Source organism: Marmota monax, unplaced genomic scaffold (genome assembly GCF_021218885.2).
Source record: "Marmota monax isolate L192 unplaced genomic scaffold, Marmota_monax_Labrador192_F-V1.1 WCK01_AAM20220418_F8-fsc00235, whole genome shotgun sequence".
Taxonomy (NCBI): domain Eukaryota; kingdom Metazoa; phylum Chordata; class Mammalia; order Rodentia; family Sciuridae; genus Marmota; species Marmota monax.
In genome coordinates this window covers 1,358,018-1,373,024 of record NW_026693185.1, presented here as the reverse complement: position 1 = coordinate 1,373,024, position 15,007 = coordinate 1,358,018, and the positions used below count along the sequence as shown (strand labels likewise).

At 52.6% G+C, this 15,007-nt stretch overlaps 1 protein-coding gene across 2 annotated transcripts in view; it reads right to left on the bottom strand.

The window, feature by feature from the left end:
* The window catches only part of Galnt17 (polypeptide N-acetylgalactosaminyltransferase 17), a 358,134-nt gene extending 355,864 nt beyond the window's left edge, over positions 1–2,270 (bottom strand). Inside the window, exon 1 of one of the 2 annotated variants that reach the window (XM_058583038.1) lies at positions 911–2,270. In XM_058583038.1, coding sequence (XP_058439021.1) covers positions 911–1,148 — 238 coding nt within the window. In that variant the 5' untranslated portion in view covers positions 1,149–2,270. The remainder of the gene's footprint in view (positions 1–910) is intronic. The other variant, XM_046456026.2, reaches the window with a different exon arrangement.
* Positions 2,271–15,007: the final 12,737 nt, after the last annotated feature.

Here is a 15,007-nt window from a genome sequence, read left to right as displayed (position 1 = left end):
CTGAAGTTCTGGAACTACCACGTGAGAATATGAGTTAGGAGCCCAGGAAGGGAGGAGCCTTAGATAAACCCATCTAGGATCCTGCAGAGCTGCCTGAATTCAAGTAGGCAACACCCATGTTGAGGACAGCAAGTGTCCAATGATCATCAGTCCCTGGGACTGGGTGTAACCAAGGAACATTAAAAGTCTCCCCCTTCTCCCTAAGAACACTTTAGATGAGGCAGATTCTGGCCACTGTCACAGATGGATGCCATACCTCACTTTGCTACCCTCTGAACACCTGTTTCCCAGGATCTCGGGGGAACTTCAGCAGTTGTCCCTCTGCAGTGTGGGATGAGAAATGGGAGTGTTTTTAAGAGCAGCCTCCACTGAGGCAGCAGGAAGTACTCTTTATTAGCTGTGCAGCTCGCCTTCCGAGAAACACATCCATTCAACTTATTACAGAAGGGCATCAGCCACACCACCTGGGGCCTTGACTCTGCAGACACTCAAGCCGCTGATCCACCCCTGCACCCGCTCTGCTCCCCACTATACGCAGCACTCAAGCAGCATTTCCTCCCTAGACATCGGCCCACGCCTCCAGTCCCAGTTGGCTGTTCTGCCAGTTCCTGCGCTCTGGCTGGAGTCACCAAGGAATGATTTCCTGCCTGGCACGCGGGGACCAGGCGCCAATGGCATTGACATGTTTCCAAGCTAAAACCAAACTTACTGCGGGGCACAGAAAAGAAGCAAGCATTTGTTCCTGCCAGCAGCCCTCGCCTCCTGCCCAACACCGGGCAGGGAAGGTAAGAGGGAGCGCGCTGGGCCCCTGGGGTGCGGGCCACCGAGCGCAGCGCAGAGAGCCCAGGGAGCTCACCCATGACAGCCCGCCCGAGCGCGCCGAGACCCGTGGGCGCCAGTGCGTCCTTACCATTCAGCTGCCGGTAGACGATGTCCTCTAGCAGCGAGAGGCGCTTCAGCACTGCATCCTGGATGGGGCTGGCGCTGTGCGCGCTGAGGTTGGCCACCTCGGCGCGCGGCCGGATCTCGTGGAAGGCGTCTCCGCTGCGCACCGCGATGGGCCGGCACTTGGCCAGGAAGAGCACGAAGCCGGCCACCGCAATCAAGTTCAACACCAGCAGCACTTTGACTCTTCTCAGTGAAGCCATCAAACAACCAGGCCGGCCCTCGCCCCGGACCCGCGCCCCCTCAGACTCCGGTGAGGCGCGGGACAGCCTTGGGGCTGTGCGAGCCTCACACACCTGGCGGCGGGCGAGGATCCCAGCTGCTGCTGGCCCCGAAGTGCAGAAGCTCCAGCAGCAGAGACGGCTGGGAGGACCGGGTGGTCAGGAGAGAGCGCAGTCGCTCACATGGAAGCACTGGGTCTGCAGAAGTGCTCCCCGAGACGCCTGCTCAGTCCACAGAGCGCAACCCCTTCCAGGATTGGCGGCGAAAGGTCGGGGCAGGGGTGGAGGGTCTCTCCTCTGCACCAGCAAGGGGTTCGCTTCTGAACCTTGGGCCGCGGCGGCCGCAAACCCCGGGGCCGGCGGGCAGGCAGACCCAGCTAGTCGGGAGCGGGGCGGGAGCGGCGCGCAGGTGCCGGGCTCAGGGCTCGCCGTCTGCCCGCGGATGAGCGCGCCACCCCGGGAGCCACACAGCCACCACCCTCGCCCGCAGCAGCCGTCGCGGCGCACGAGCCGCGCTGTTCAGCCGAGGATCCGCTCCTCCGGGCCGGTGCCTTTGTTCCGCTCACCGGCCCGCTCCATCACGCCGGGCGGAGGAACAGCCCGCACCCGGCGCCAGCATCCTCGCAGGTCCGCAGTCACGACCAAGTCTCAATCACTCTCAAAGTAGGGTCAGCACTCGGGGGCCTGGGCCACTCGCGACGTCCTCTCCGCCCCTGGCGCCGGGGCCACCCCGCCCGACCCGCAAACTCACCAGCGCGCACGGCGCAGCGGGCTCTCGGACACGTTCCAAGTCTCGGCACCACGCAGGGAGCCTTCGGGGCCTGCCGGGCACACTGGCCTGTCTCGGAGCTGGTGCGTCGCAAGGCTGGCCGGAAGGAGGAGTCGGACCTCAAAAGTCACAGCAGTTCTCGATCCCCCTCCCAAAACGTCGCGGGCAGCGCGGCGAGGAGGGACGCGCGCCGGCGCACCCAGCGCTTGTCAGAGCGGGCCGCGCGGCTCGTCCCGCGCCCCAAGGACCCAAACGCCGAGTCTCCCAATTGGCGGACGCAGTGACACCGCCGCTGCGGCACCGAGAGCCCCCACTACCCTGGGGCTGGAGAGCCCGGAGGAGACTCGCAGGTGGCGACGGAGGGCGGGGCGCGGCCCGAGGGGAGCGGCCGCGGCGCCGGCTCCTCCTCCGCGGCCCCCGGCCGCCCGCTCCCCGCGAGCCAGTCGCCGCCGCCGCCCGCAGGCTGCTGGGCGCACCGCTCCCCGGCTCGCCGGCTCGTGCGCGCGCACCCGGAGAGGGTGGGGGCGCCTGGAGAGCGGGGACCGCGCGGGATGGGGGCGGTCAAGTCATGCTGGCTGCGGCCGGCGCCGGAGGGACCCTGGTTCTCAGCTCTCCCCGAGCGGGCGGGTTCGTTCCATCCCGGCTGGCGATGAAGACATCCCTTTCTGTGTGCTCGCAGCTCCGCTTTGCGTGGCCAGGAATGGCTAGAGGGAAAATCTGGCCTGGAGACACGGATTCTGTGACTTTCGGAGCCAGGCCCGGCGTTAGCGGGCCGGGGAGGTTCTCTCCGGGAGAGAATTCTGACCGTCTCTGTCACCGTTTCTGTGACCGCCGCACCTCGGTTGGCATTTTATTACAAGAAGCGTGTTTCTTTGGCTACTGGATTTCCATGACCTCTTCCTCCTTCCAAAACCAGGAGCTCCAAATGCTGAAATCCAACCCCCCTCGTTGATCCACTTAATTCCTTAGGCCTGAAAAAGAAACCAGGCTGCCAACTAATAAAAATTAGACAGTAAAACCAAATGAACTTGGTGGTTTCCACCAGCAGCCTCATCGTTTCCATCTCATTGGATTTCTATTCCTGTTTGGTGTTTGTCTAAGCGAACGGGTGTTGTTTTGCTCGTTATTTCAAATATTGACTTTTAACATAGAAAAGTACATTAAAAAACCTAACCCTCTTTTTATTTCATTCTCTTGGAACTCCGTCTAATAGATTCCTCATGGTGTTTGCTTGGTATAAACTATAAGAAAGTGGAAACAAAGTAGTTAAATGAAAAGCCCCATCGAAAGACACTTTTTACCACACATGTTGGGTAGGAGGGAAGTGGGGGAAGAAATCTGGGCTACCAAGCAGTTCTGGCATGATAGGCACAGAGGCAGATGAGGTCCCCAGATTATCCCACTGAATACCCAGTTGAGTCAGGTGTCATTTTATCCACTACAGATGGAAGCTGTCACAGGGGCGGAAAGGTGCACAGTGTTCCTCACCCATCACAAGGGGCACAGCCCACACTCCTATAATAACAGGTTAAGAAGAGCAAAGCCTGACACATTGTTTCATCACAGTTTCATGTGGCACTGAAGCCTTCAGATACGAGGGCCCACAGACCTGGGGACAGCTTTATTTTATGTTTAGATCCAATGAAGACTGGACAGCTGTGCAGAAAGGTGACTGGAGAAAGGGATCTGATCTGCCGGTGATAGACCAAGGGACAACCCTGCCCGACCCCTGTGTCCGCCTTCTGCTGCCTTCTCTGTGCCGCTCAGGGCAGGACCCCTCTGGAATGAGCATCTTTAACAAAGAAGGGAGAGAGGAACTCCATAGGTTTCATGGCTGGTTGGGGGTGGGGGGTCTAGTTTCTATGACCCACCTTGGGGGAAGAGGAATTCTGGTGGCTATGAAAGACAGTGGGAGACCCAACAAAGCAGGACAGAGACTTTACTTTGAAGGCTACTTCTGAGCCATCTGATCTCCTTGGTTGAAGTACTTAGCAGCCAACGTTGCCATACTTTGGGGTGTCACCTTCTGAGTGCCAACACCAGCACCTTCAACACACACATCTGAAAGTCAGTTTGGAAGCCTCACTCAGGCCTGAGCTGGGAAGGCTGAGATGGTGGGCTCGGTGCCCAGGAGTCTGACTCCCGAGCTTGTGCATATTTGGAGATGGGAAAGACAAAAAGGAAAGTGGAGGAAACAGACTTCAGAGATGGAGATGAGAGGGATCCAGGCAAGACCAACTTTGGAGAGCTGGCTTCTCTCCCTGATTTCTCTCCAGGGGCCTGTGGCGCTTACACCCTGAGCTCCGCCTTCAGGGCCAGCTCCTGCCATCGCTCCAGAGTCCCAACCAGAGCTCAGGCGGCCACTCTTGTCTTTCACCTCTTCCATGCTCAACTCCAACCAAGCACCTTCTCCGGGTGCCGCTTCTCTTCCTGCCCAGTGTAGAGCTTCCCACCAGCTCTCAGTTCCTCCTCTACCCTCTTGGAGTTCATGGTCACTCATTTATTTCAAGCACACTTCTAATAGCGACCGACCTCCCCACACATGCGTATATACATGTGCTCCCACCTGCCCCGCCACGCCCTGCCGGGCAATGCCGACCGCCCAATCACCCTTCTCTCCAACTGAGGCACCCAGGGAAACCCAGGGCACTCAGGGAAACCCAGAGCACACCAGAGCTTGAGGACATTACCCATAGGTGGTGTCTAACTTTAGTTGGGCTCTTCATTCTGCTCAAAGGCACATTCTGTGTCCAGTTTGTGTCCCCAGAAGTGCCCGGGAAGACTTCAGAAATCTGTGAGGACTTCTCAATAAGATACCAAAAATTATGTGTGTGGCCATCTGGGAATTTTTCCCAGGGGGGGGACCCTATAACTTTCATTAGATTCTCATGTGGTCTGTGACCCTAAAAATTAAAGAACCCCCACACCCATGTATCTGTGGGTGCTTCTTCTTAGACACACAGACACACACACACACACACAAACAAAACTCTCAGAGGCTCAAGTCCCTTAGGTGAAATGTAGCATTTGCTTAGGTTATTTATACCCAATGCAATGTCAACCCTATGGAAATAGTTGTTACATTGTATTGTGTAGGGAATAACAAGAAAGAAGTCAGCGCCTGTTCAGAAAGGATGCAATTTAAAAAAATATATATTTTTTTTTTGATCTGCCTTTAGTTGGATCTGAGGATCAGGGAGAGTGGTTTATACAAGAACATAATCAGTTAAATATTTTTCATGTGCCAGCTGCTTCTGAAAACAGTGGAACAAGGTACCTAAGGCTGATGGAACTATCAGGTTGCCTTCAGATCCTGGTGGAGGACTCAGGCCACACAGGGTATAGATGGAGGTAAGATTGGTAGGAAGGAGCTAAATGAAATAGGTTCTGCCAGTTGAGTGACTGACTCCCCAGACCTGGCAGGAGCACATGGATTCACTTACCTGACATCCTTGCAGATCGCAGACAGGATAAGAGTCTGCACCATCCTGACCTTGAGGCTCCCAAAGGGCTAGGTGACCTGCCTCAAGCTGTAGCGCCATCAGTCTGCATGTGATTTGCTCCAGTCCAGCTAGAGAAAGAACTTGACAGGACTTCAGGGCTCTGTGACCTGCTCACCCAGAGGTCTGGGTCTGCCCCCATCTCTGTCACCAAGGAGCAGATCAGTCTTGACTTTAAAGTTAGAATTTTATCTTGGATGCCTCCAGAATTTTTTCCCCCGTCATAAAACATGGTGGAACTACAAATGCTCTTTGAAGAGACTGGTTTGTTGGCTTGCTTGCCTTCTGCTCTAGCAAGCTGGAAAGGAACCCACTGTACCTGTCCAGAGTTGCTGAGGGATTTGATTCTAAACACATCTTTACTCTTCAACTACAGTTCACTCTGCTCACTATTGGCTTGGAAGCCTCACTCATCTTTATGCAACTCATTATTGCACCTCACACTAGTCTACCAGAGGGGTCAAAAGACTTGCAAGTTCACCAAGAAAAACTGGGGTTCATTGCCCTAGAGAGGATTCAACTTACTTCTGCCAGAAGCAGGGGACAAGGTCTCTCATGGAACCCTGAGTTCTGTGGTAGAGGAGTTATTTTAAAGACAGAAAAAAGGCACAAATCCACTTCCCCACTTCAGGTAATAGTGGTGGGGAGAGCTAAGAGGGGAGACAAATGACTTATCCTATTGCATGTGCTCATGGTCTCTGCAGGGCATTGTGTATGCTTTAACCCAGACTCACCAGTGAAGTCCTGTGAGACTGTGGACAAATTTTCTAACTTCTCTGGGTAAACATCAATAACACTCATACATAAAGCTATCTCCTGAAGTGACAAGGATAAACAGGCAAATATGTGCACATCACCTAGCTCAGTGCTGGGCATACAGTAAGCACCACAGAAACAAACCAAGGCCACTCAAATGGGAACAAACACAGGCTGTTTATTCAGGGCTTGCTATTTCAAAGGGGCAGTTCACCATCATTTGTACTGGACAGAAGCTCAAGGGCACACAGAGGAGAGGGAGCATTCATCGTGGAAAAACGGAGGGTTTCAGGTGTGCTCTGATTGGAGGCTGCTGGCCTGGGGAAGCCAGAGGTAGGCTAACCAGAAAGGTTAACAGTGTGACTAGTTGGGGGAGTCGGTTAGGCTTGCTTTAGTGGATCCTGGGGAGGAAGCAGGGCATCCAGAAGCTCATGGCAGGGCCTGGCTGTTACAACAGAATGCTGGGAGGTCACGGATTGGTTTTCTGGGCGGATTGCTGCAAGGTTGGAAAGTGGGGTCCTATCATCTTTGGTCTGGCCATTGTTTGTATTTCAGCCTCTCAGTACTCAATAAATATTGGGCATTGCTATTGCCGTTAAAATCACCATCCCTGAGGAAGCCTAGGCATTGGGGGAAACAGGCATCGGCACCAGGTCCCCCATCCAGGCCACACCTCTCGCCCCAGGCTCACCAGCAGCTCAGAGGGTGGGCACACAGCACCCACTGGAAAGCAGGAAGCAGACACAGAACTTCTGTGTTCTAATAGACACAATTCATACCCACAGTCCCATGTGTACACAAGTCCTAAATAAATATGCACACGCAAGCACACTGTTCCACTTCTTTTCCCAACAGTCCACCCTGAAAAAGCAATCAGCATCTCCCTGCCTGCCAAGTGCACACCAGCCCTGGGGCTGAACTTGACTCTCTCTGCTGATGGATCACCTCTAAAACTCAAGAGTCTAAAGTTCCAGTTCAGCCACCAGCTCCTCCGTGGAAACCCCATCAAAAGAGTTCTTAATCTGGGCACCTTTTTAATCAACAGATCATCCACAGATTGATCTGCCAATCCGTGAAGTTTCTTTTCAATGACTTAGTCATTAAACATTTATTGAGTGTTTGCAGTGTACCTTTCTGTGCAGAGCACAGAGATAGATATTCTCTGCACACCTGGAGCTTATTGTCTAGGAGGAGAGGGAAACAGGGAATAAAGCACAACACCGAAGTTATTACATTGTTGTTGGGAAAAACAATGCGACCTACCCCTGGGGGATGGTGAGCTGGGCCTTCCCACCTTGTCTTGCTTGTGTACAGAGTCACATCCCTTGGGGAACCAGTCGAGCCGTCTGCCTTAGCACATGCCCTCTCGCTCCTTCTGTCTCTGTGCCCATCTTTTCACTTACAGCCCCCAGATGACACCCCGGGTGCTGCCTGGCCTGCAATGCTCTCCTGAAATGTAGCTCAGCTGAAGCCTCTCATTGATGTATGCATCTTTTCTTGGTTTAGTAAACGTTTGTAGAACCCTGAGACTGTCTTCATATGCTGTAAGTGAAAATGAGCGATCAGCGAGTAGAAGGAGCCTCCCAAGGCCTGCAGCATCTGGTCACTGTCTCTTGCTCCTGGGGAAGAGCAGGGATGGGGTCTGAGCTGGCTTTGGGGTGCATGTAGGAGAGATGGGGGCGGGGCTTTCCCTGTGTACCATCACCACTACGTGAGACTGACACTGCTCAGAGGACTCAGGCCCCAGTGGACCAGGCAGCTGACAAAGGCAGGGGACGACCAGGGGCTCAGGGAGGCATGATTCATGAAAGGGCCAGAAGGCTCCAGAAAGCTTCCACACTCAGTCCCACACCCGACCTGCCCTGCCCAGCCAGCCCTGGTCCTGCCCAACAAGTCATGCTCCCAGCTAGCCAGAAAAAGGATGGGTGCTCGGGGGGAGGTGGGGGGTGGGCTGGAGGCATTTATTAGGCCCCGATCCTGTTCTTTCTCTGAAGTCTAGAACCCAGCTCTGGGTGTTTTGGATAGAGTTTCCTTTGCCCACGACCTGCCCACCAGGGCCATGTGGATGTGAATTCATGAAACCCTCATTTTATAGTTGCTTTCCTCATTTTATATTTGCTGGAATGACTTCTGTGTAAAGGTTGGTGGCTTGGGCTCAAGACTGGCTACCTGGGGGTGTCACGGAGCCTCTGGAGGGTGGCCTTTGCAACCACCGCTTCTTGGGTTGTTTTGCTGAATGGGAAGCTTGTTCGGAGAAAAGGCCCAGGAAGGCATGATTTCGACAGTTCACTTGAACAGCCCGAGCTCTCTGCCAGGACTGTGGAAATGAGCAGGGCTTCTGGGGTCCCCACAGCGCAGGTGACTTTCAGGGATGAATGGAAATCCTTGGGGTTGTGCCTTGGCCAGCATTAGCTTACTTCATGGCCAAGGACAAGTAAATGGACTCTCCCCAGTCCCTCAGCCTCGTTGGTTGTCACCCATGTCCCTTCACCTCTGGCTGCTGTCAATGGTTTTTGGTGTCTCCGTCTCCCGTTTTAACATTTCTTCTCAACCAGGGATATAGGTTCGAATGTGATTTTTTCAATTGCTATTGTGAAAAATCCCTGGCCACCTGGTGTCCTAAAACAGCACAGCTTTCCTATCTTACAGTTCTGGAGGACAGAAGTCTGGCAGGGACCTCTCTGGGTTAAGATCAAAGCACTGACAGGGCCACAGGCCCTTCTGGGGGTCCTCTGGGTCTGGGCTGGTCTGTTTCTGTGGCTGTGGCAGAGTGCCAGGTGGCTTGCAAGGAGTCGAGGACTGCGCAGCTCATGCCTCTGAGGCTGGGAGTCCTTCTATGGAGGGGCACATCTTGGGCTCTTCCTTGCTGGAGACTCTCTCAGAGCCCAAAGGTGCTAAAGGGTATCACATAGCAAGAGGGTCACATCCAAGAGACAGAGTCAAACTGACTTTTATGACAAACCCACTCTTTAAAATAGCCCACTAATCCGTTAACCTGCAAATGGATTAATCCTTCAGGAGGAAAAGCACTCGTGCCCTAATCACCTTTAATGTGCAATCCCTGCACCTGATCCCATCTCTTAATGCCCATTTTCAACCAGGATTAAATTTCACCATGAGTTTCTAGAGCTTCCCAGTTTGCCTGGTTCATGGCGCTTCCTTGGTCTCCGAAGCCAGCAGCATTAGGCTGAGTTCTTCTCATGCTGCCATCTCTTTGGTTCTCCGGCCGCAGTCTGAAAAGATCGTCCTCTTACAAGAACTCTCAGGAGTAGAACTCCAGGCCGATTTCCCATCTTAAGATCTTTAATTTTAATCACATCTGCAAAGTCCCTTTGTTCACGTAAGAGGATCTGTCCATAGGTTCTGAGGATTAGGGTGAGGACATCTTTGGTGGGGTTGGAGGGTGGGGGTATAATTCTGCCTAATCCCATCCTGCAATGTCCCAGGTGATTCCAAAGCACGACACTTTGTAGCCCGTTTTGCATAAGAGAACAGAGTGCGGGAATCTCAGTGGAGAGTGGGGTAAGGTAAAACCCAGTGTGAGGTGAACCCAAAATTCCTTGGCCCTTCCCTGACTTGGGGAGTCCCTAACTGCCATTTTACTTTCTGACCCAGGGCTCAAGAAGAATCCTGCCACCCACCCCAAAAGCAGTATTTCCCAAACACCGGTCACTTACCTTCCAAGTCATTTAGCTGCCATCAAAGCCTGAGACCTGATAGGCTCCCTTGCAACCAGGTGTGAGCTCTGCAATAAATTTTGTTCAAATATGAGCTGGAGAGCAAGTACCGCCTCTGGGGGAGGGACCGTCAGAGCTTCAGGGGCCTCTCCATGCTGTTCCTTGCCCCTCTCCCTGCACTAGAACCTGAAGGCACCAACCCGGACATTGTATGCACATGATGACGATGAGACACAGGGACCCTGGGGCCCAGAAACACCACATGGAGGAAAACTACCTGCTAACCTGAGGTACCTATCCTCCATCAAGAAAATACTCAAGTACTGGATACCACTGAATTTGGGAGATCTGTTGCAGCAGCTCAGCCTTCCCAGTTGGGTGTACTCACCTCTCAATGTTTAAGTACCAACTGTATTATCATTTACATATTTTTAAAACAAACTCCCTTCTCTTTTTAATTAGCTAAAATTTAAATACTAATATTTACAAAGTAATCAACAACTTTCATGAGGTGCAATCCCTGCGTGCTCTTAACATTAACGTTTCAACTTACTGTTTCACATGCATTCACTCATTTTGGTCCACATAGGCATCTTATGAGGTAGGGGCCATTATTATCATTCCCATTTAACAAATGAGACACAGACATGATCAGTAACTTGCTGAGGTCCCACAGCTGATGAGCGGAGGAGCCAGGTTTTCAGTCTGTCTGGGGTCCATATACTCTGAGCCGAGGTAGACTATATGTGGTCACTGTGCAAATTAAGTGCTTCAGTGTCCCTCCCCAAAGCACCTGATTCCATCAGGGGTGTGGGCGCCACACTTTGGCCAATGAGCCCTAGAGCAACCTGAAGAGGGCCTTGCCAGTGGCCACTTTTGATCTCCACCATGCACAGGAGCTCCACCCCCAGGGAGAGGGCAGAAGATGGGAGTGGCCCGCGGGGTGCAGGAGGGGCTGGGGCCACTCAGGGGGTGATGTCCACAGAGTGCTGGGGGAGGTGGGTGGAAGCACCTGCGGGCACTGGAGCACAGACTCGATGGCAGGTGATGGAGGAGGCCCTGGCAGGCAGGGGGACCCTAGTCTCCAAGGACCAGTAACAGGTGATGAGTGGCAGATCAACCAGGAGCAGGAGATACACAGAGGTGGCTCTGTCTTTAGGTCATAGAGGGGCCCAAGGGTTGGGGTGCAGGGGTCTGACTGTTTTCCTGGGACAGGGTACCAACTGGAAAAAAGATGGCACTTCTCAAGTGGCACCCAGGTAGAGGACTGAGCAAAGGGACAAGGGACCTGGAAGAGAACCAGGATGTAAGGAGGGGTCTTGAACCTGGCCATGGAGTCCGAGTGGCATTTGCCCCCCACCCCACCCCGTCTCACCTGACGCTGAGTCCTGGCATTGTTACATCTGATCTCTCTGCATCCCGGTCTCCAGGGACCCAGCTCAGGGCCAGGCTGCTCCAGGGCCAGGGGTGGTGTGATCCTGGGTATGGATGGATGTGAGGAGACATCAGGCATCTACGCAGGGGGAGAGGGGTTCTTTGAAGAAAGCAGGGGACAGAGCCTGACACACAGCTTCTTAGATGAAAATGACGACACCACCCTGGTTCGGACTAAAATCAGAGAGCAGGACAAGAAGCCTCCCTTCTCCTCTCCCATCACAGACTGCTGTATTATTCAACCACTTTCAGGATGTCATTACGAAATTCACAAATGACATCTCTTCTTATTGATCTCTCAATAAGAAGGTTGAAGGTATCTTACGGCACAAAAGAAAAGAGGGGCAGCAGAACAAAGAGTGGACGTCCAGGAAGTTTCTGCCAAATCCAAGCTCCTTGTGCACCCAGGAGGGGGAGGCAACTGTATCTGCTCCAGAGCGATCAATAAGCTCATCCATGCACATTAGTAAATTAGGCGAATAAATAAATTATACTCAAGTGCTCTTTTCTGCTTCGTATTTAGAAGATGGCTTTCCCTGTGGTGAAATGAGGGAGACAGGATCCCATCCTCTTCATCCCAGGCCAGGACGCAGGCTTTCCTCATTTCCTTTCCAGCCCTAGGTAGGTCGAGGTGGAGGTCGAATGTGCAGATGGCACATTCATGGAGACTGTTAAGGGGACGACAAGGGCCCGTGATTCCTCACCAGATGGGCCCCTTGCATGTCCACGAGGTACGTACCATGTGCGTGCCTGTGTTTGAGTCTGTGTGTGTGTGTGTGTGTGTGTGTGCAAAATCTCCCCCAGCTCCCTAAAGCCTGCATCCTGTGGACACGCCCCCTGCGTTTGGGGATGCTCCCCTCAACAGCCACGTTGACCTAGTGATCTGCTCACCATCCTGCCACTCCAAGGACTGTGAGACACACAGAGTGCGCATCTGCTCTCCGTGTTGGTGGGAGACCCTCCCAACAAGCACTGGCTGGAGAGGGGGGAGTTCATGAACTGAGGAAATCAGCACATGGTCTCTGGTCTGGGTGGGTCAGGAGGCGTGGCCCCCAGTGGCCCTCATGTCTGTTCTTCAGCCTGAAATGTGAGCATGTCCACAGGAATCTGGTTTGTATCTTCCATTGTGTATACAGAAATTTATTCCTATAAAGAGAAATAAAAGAGATACTTGAATTCGATAGGAAGAGAAAGCCTCTTTGTGCCCAATACACACGAGCATATATAGAATTTCTTTATAGCCAGTCATAAAACCAACATCAAAATATCTGCCCTGTGCCTTCCAGAGCTGTAATAGCAACACTAAGCTTAGGATATTCACGTTTCAGTGCAGGCCCACAAAAGCATGCCAGCTGACATTTTCTGAGTTCAGAAGCCTCTGATTTTCCATTATTATCCGCCACTTTCAAGTAACTCAGTTTTACACTGAGCATAATAAATTCAATTTTATATAGAACCACTGAACCACTTGCCGTCCCTCGGTCTTCACCAGCCACACCACAGTGGTGGTCGAGGGACTTTGCGGAGTGCAAACTCCATCCTGTTCTGAACAGCCACCAAAGTCTTCCTGAGCAAACACCAAGGCTTCTGATTTGCCCTCCTGCCAAGAGTTTGGGTCACTTCTCCACAAGTAACTCCCTAGCCTACGCGACATCTTCAGAAAGTTTGCGGCTGATGTATTGGCCCGGATGGGGTTGTGCTTTCCTACTGTTTTTCAAATTCAGCTTCATCGAGATGTAATTTATGTAACATAAGGTGTACCTGTCCTAAGAGTGGTATTTCAATAAGGTTTCACCAACATGTGCTGCTATAGTTTGGAGCTGATGCATCCCCCAGAAGCAGCCTGTGGTGCTATTGGGAGATGGTGGAGCTTGTGAGACTGGGGCCTGGCAGGAGGAAGTTGGATGGCACATTGGGTGTGGGTGTGCTCTTGGAGGGGATGTTGGGACCCAGCCCGTTTGCATCCATCTCTGCTTCCTGACTGCCAGGAGGTGAACAGGACTTCTCCTGCACATACTCTGCTGTGAGCTACTATGTTGCCACAGGGGCGAAGCAACAGGGCCCAGAGACCACGGACTGAAGCCTCTGAAACCATGAGCTGAAATAAACCTTTTCTCTTATTAAACTGATTGTCTCAGGCATTCTGAAACAGCAACAGAAAACTGACTAACACATATGTGTTCCTGAAACATCAAGGTAACAACTGCCACTCTCAAAGTAGAGAACATTCATATCACCCCAAAAAGTCCCCTTGTGACTCTCTGTCATCAGTCTCTCCCAAAATTCCAGTCCTATGAAAAACTGATTTGTTTTCTATAGAAACAGAATTGTACAAATACATAGTTTTTCTTATCTGGATTCTTTCACTTTCAATGATTAGCCTGGGCCTCGTTCATATCACAGCATGAATCGATAATTTTTTCTTTTTCTCATGCTAAAAAATACTCACACCCTGTCTCACTGTAGGAGGACATTCCAGTTTCTTTCTCTAGTCCATATTGATGGACACACGTAAGCTTCGCTTTTGCCAGTGTAAGTAAAAATGCCATAGACGGTCCCCACAGCCTCTGTGTGCATGTGTGTCAGCCCCATGAGTAGTCACAGGCATGCAATTGCTGGAAGCCCACATGTGCAGTGTCATGAGAAGCTGCCCAGCTCCTCTCCTGCACCCTCACCAGTGCCTGCTGCCACCGGCCGGTTCCATCTCCGCTGTTTTCGTGGGTATGAGATAGTGTCTCTGTGTGGCTTTAATTTGCATTTTCCCTGGTGACGAGTGGTCGCAGACATTTCCCCGTGTTTGAAGGTCATTCATAGACCTCCTTTCAGGAAAGGCCTGTTAGCGCCTCTCTCCTGATTCTGAGTGAAGGGTGATGTGCCGAGTCGAGGGAGCCCTTTCTGCATCTCCACAGGAGAGCCGCCTTCCGTTGCAGTGGTCTGCGGGAGGAGTGACTGGACCTGTCCCCCAGCAGAGCCCGTGATCCTAGTGACCAGAGCCCGCCGGTCCACGTGGACAGGAGAGGCTTGTGGACGGGGCTAGCATTGGCTGTGCTTAGTTCTCTCTCTCTGCTTTGTTCCCAAGAGCAAAGAGGTCCAGTCTGGAAATCTTCTTCCCATTCTTTTAAATCTGACTTCTGAACATGGCAGGAAGGTAGAAAGGGAAGACGAGAAGAAAGCAAAGGATACTTCGGGGAGTTATTAGCCACCTGGAACTCCCACCAGGACTAGATAAGGCTACAATAGTCACGCAGGTAATGAATTAAACATCCCTCGACCGGGGCCAACGTCCTGCCTTTTAAGTCCTACTGAGTGTGGAATCGGAGTGTCTGTCGGGATACCCACAGGGTCTTCAAGGAGAATCCTCGCCTCACTCCTTCATCAGCCCCACCCACTGCCAGTCTCCTCTACCCCCTCCATCAAATAACAGGTACAACCATCAAAGGTGGACACAGAAGTCTAAAGACACCCCAGGTTGTGGGGCAGCAGTCAGGCTGGTGCATGTTCATCACGGAGAGTGGCTTTGGTGCCAGACACACGAGGGTCCCCAGCTCCGAGCAGCAGGAGAAGGACGTGTGTCTTCTTGCAGAGCATCTGGCCAAGCTTGTTGTACTCTGCTGAGCTCCAGAGGAGACAGGGCTGTGGAGACATCAGCTCGGGAAAGAGGATTGACATATTCGGAGACCTCAATTTTATTCTAATTAGATTAAT